General features: G+C 34.8%; 1 protein-coding gene across 2 annotated transcripts in view; it reads left to right on the plus strand.

The window, feature by feature from the left end:
- Positions 1-2,533, plus strand: part of usp45 (ubiquitin specific peptidase 45) — a 53,868-nt gene that overhangs the window by 35,379 nt on the left and 15,956 nt on the right. For both annotated transcript variants that reach the window (XM_015403887.1, XM_015403888.1), the window contains exon 9: positions 1,240-1,327. In XM_015403887.1, the coding sequence (XP_015259373.1) occupies positions 1,240-1,327 (88 nt within the window). The remainder of the gene's footprint in view (positions 1-1,239; positions 1,328-2,533) is intronic.

Consider the following 2,533-nt stretch of genomic DNA (forward strand, 5'->3'; position numbering starts at 1 on the left):
ATTATCTACTGGTATATACATTTGGTAATATTGAAAGTTATGAACAAATGTTTGTGTGGGACAGATTTCAATCTGAGTGAAAATATGATGGCATTTCAGCCAGACCAGACCAAAGTATATATGTTTAATGAGCAACATTTTTGGAGATACTGACTAATATGGTGGTAGAGTAGTGAGCATCTGGTCATATTTTGCAGACCTTAACGGACCCAATGATCTCCTTTTTGAGATTTGGAGGTAAAGCTTGGATCAAACAGAGTTGTTAATCTAGCAAATCTATGCTGTACTGAAGGATGGACCTAAATTAATTTTTCCAGTTGCTGCTAAAAATGTATTTTTTTTTTTTACTATTCAATCAAGGATGATATTTTTATGACTATGGGTCAGTTGTCGTCCTACCATTTACTCATTTAATTCCCTGTTCTTAAAAACTCTTTTGTTCTGCTTTCATACTTTGTTCGTCTATAGCTCAGTATTGTTGACCAACTATGTAACTATGTGGTAAATGATCATAGAAAAGGTGAAATCAAAACTGTATTTTTTAATAAATGCACATTTAATCACTGAAACCTTTGAGATAAAGCTTATTTCCATCAGCTGTAATTTTTGATCTTTGTTTTAGTTCCAGGGTTTTACGAATATTGATAAATTACGATCTAAATAAAACCACTCCAGTTGCCCCAATTCTGGTAGATATTAAGTGTTGGTCATATAATTGTGTTTTTATTTATTTTCCTGTTTTCCCTAAATGGTGCATTTAATCTGTTATGGGTTTGAAATACTAGTTTGGTTGATTTTAACCAGTTTTAGCACTAAATGAAGACCTGATCTAATAATCAAACCTTGAAGTTTGCTATATCAACATTTTAATCATATATTTGTTGTTGAAGTCCTTTCTCCAGTGCTGTGCTGATCTATGCAGCTTCTCTGATGTCTCCTCTGTTGGATTGTCTGTCCTTACTTAACTTATGTTCCTGTGTAAACCGTGAACTGTTTCCAGCTAGGGAAGGGTGTGAAAAGGCCTTCACTAAACACAATTGCCTTTTCACCCTTTGTTCTCTTGTTTTCCAGCTTTTTGTATGAGAGATTGTGTTTTTTCTTCTGATTAGGTGTTTATCTTGTCTGCCAATAACTTAAGTTTTTTTTTAATGTTTTATTCTTTCTTTTCTTTCTAACCTTTTTGTTTCTCTGCTCCTTTTTGTCTCTCATTTGTCTTATGTTTGTTTTGTTCTGTTTCAGAGCTCCACGCTTTAAAGGATACCAACAACAAGACAGCCAGGAGCTTCTGCACTACTTACTGGACTCCATTAGAGTACAGGAAACTAAAGTAAGTTAACAATTTGTAGATTCAGGACCAGTTTTCAAACAAAATGTTTGAAAAGTTCTTGTTCAGGGTGAAGGTGATATTTAGACAAAGCTTCCCCCTATGTTGTAGCCCACAGCCTCGCAGAACACCTAGGATTTAATGGGACTCTGTAACTTGTTGTGTACTCAGATAAACTCACCAGCTGAAAATGACAGCCTGTTGTATTGCAGCCAAAAACAAAATATAAATGGTAACTGATTACATAAGGATGCCAGTAGTTTCCTCAGATTATGTTTCATGGCATTGCTAATCTTACTGAGTTCACAAATTTCTGACCAAGGACCTTGTATTCTCACCATAGCAAGACCAAATGGGCTGAGGTACAACTCTACGCGTGCATGCCGTGAGAAAACAAAGCCGTAGTAATAGTAGACCGAGTCAGCAATTCCCCTGAGGAGGTGTAAAAAGATAGAAGTCCAAGATCAAGTGAGGAAATAGTGCAAAACATATCAGGTGACAAGGGGGCTAACAGGGAATTGGTGCCCAGAATAGAAAATGAACTTTGATTTTCACTGAAGCTAAACGCAAGGAAGCTTCAAGTTGATGGATGCTTGAGTAAGTACTGCCAGCAGGTGGCAACGGTGTTTAACGATGTTAATCTGCTGATCGTGAGGCCGAAATCTTATCGGCTTGAAAAGGACTAAGAAATCGCTATTCTGAATGTATGGAGTAAATTTTGTTCAAATATTGTTGCAAGCAAAGATTGCATTTTGTAAAAGGAAATTAGGAAGAAATGCAATCCAGAATTGAAACAAAAGGTTTTGAGAGTATCTGTTCTTTTTTTTCTGATATTATTTGCTTTTTCCGTGTATTTATTTAGTTTTTTTATATTATATATTTCAAAACTCGTTTTTTTTTTTTTTTTTTTTACATTTTTTTTTACATTAGACATACATTTTTTTTATTTCTCTTTTCCAGATTGAATGTTAAAAATTGCATTATTTTCACATTTTAATTCACCTCAAAGTCTCTTTACTTCAAGCCAAATATAAACGAATGATCTTGGTGCTCACAGTTACCAATAATCTTGCTGCTTATGTCCGCACACCAATAGAAACACGGCTTTGCTCCTCACTCCAGAGGAAAGCACCAGAATCAAAGGGAAGATTAATTGTAAAATTCAGAAATGAAAGAATGCCATTTCAAAAACTATCTGAAAAAATTCCG

The sequence above is a fragment of the Cyprinodon variegatus genome, unplaced genomic scaffold (assembly GCF_000732505.1).
Source record: "Cyprinodon variegatus isolate N-32 unplaced genomic scaffold, C_variegatus-1.0 Scaffold1588, whole genome shotgun sequence".
NCBI classification, from domain to species: Eukaryota; Metazoa; Chordata; class Actinopteri; order Cyprinodontiformes; family Cyprinodontidae; genus Cyprinodon; species Cyprinodon variegatus.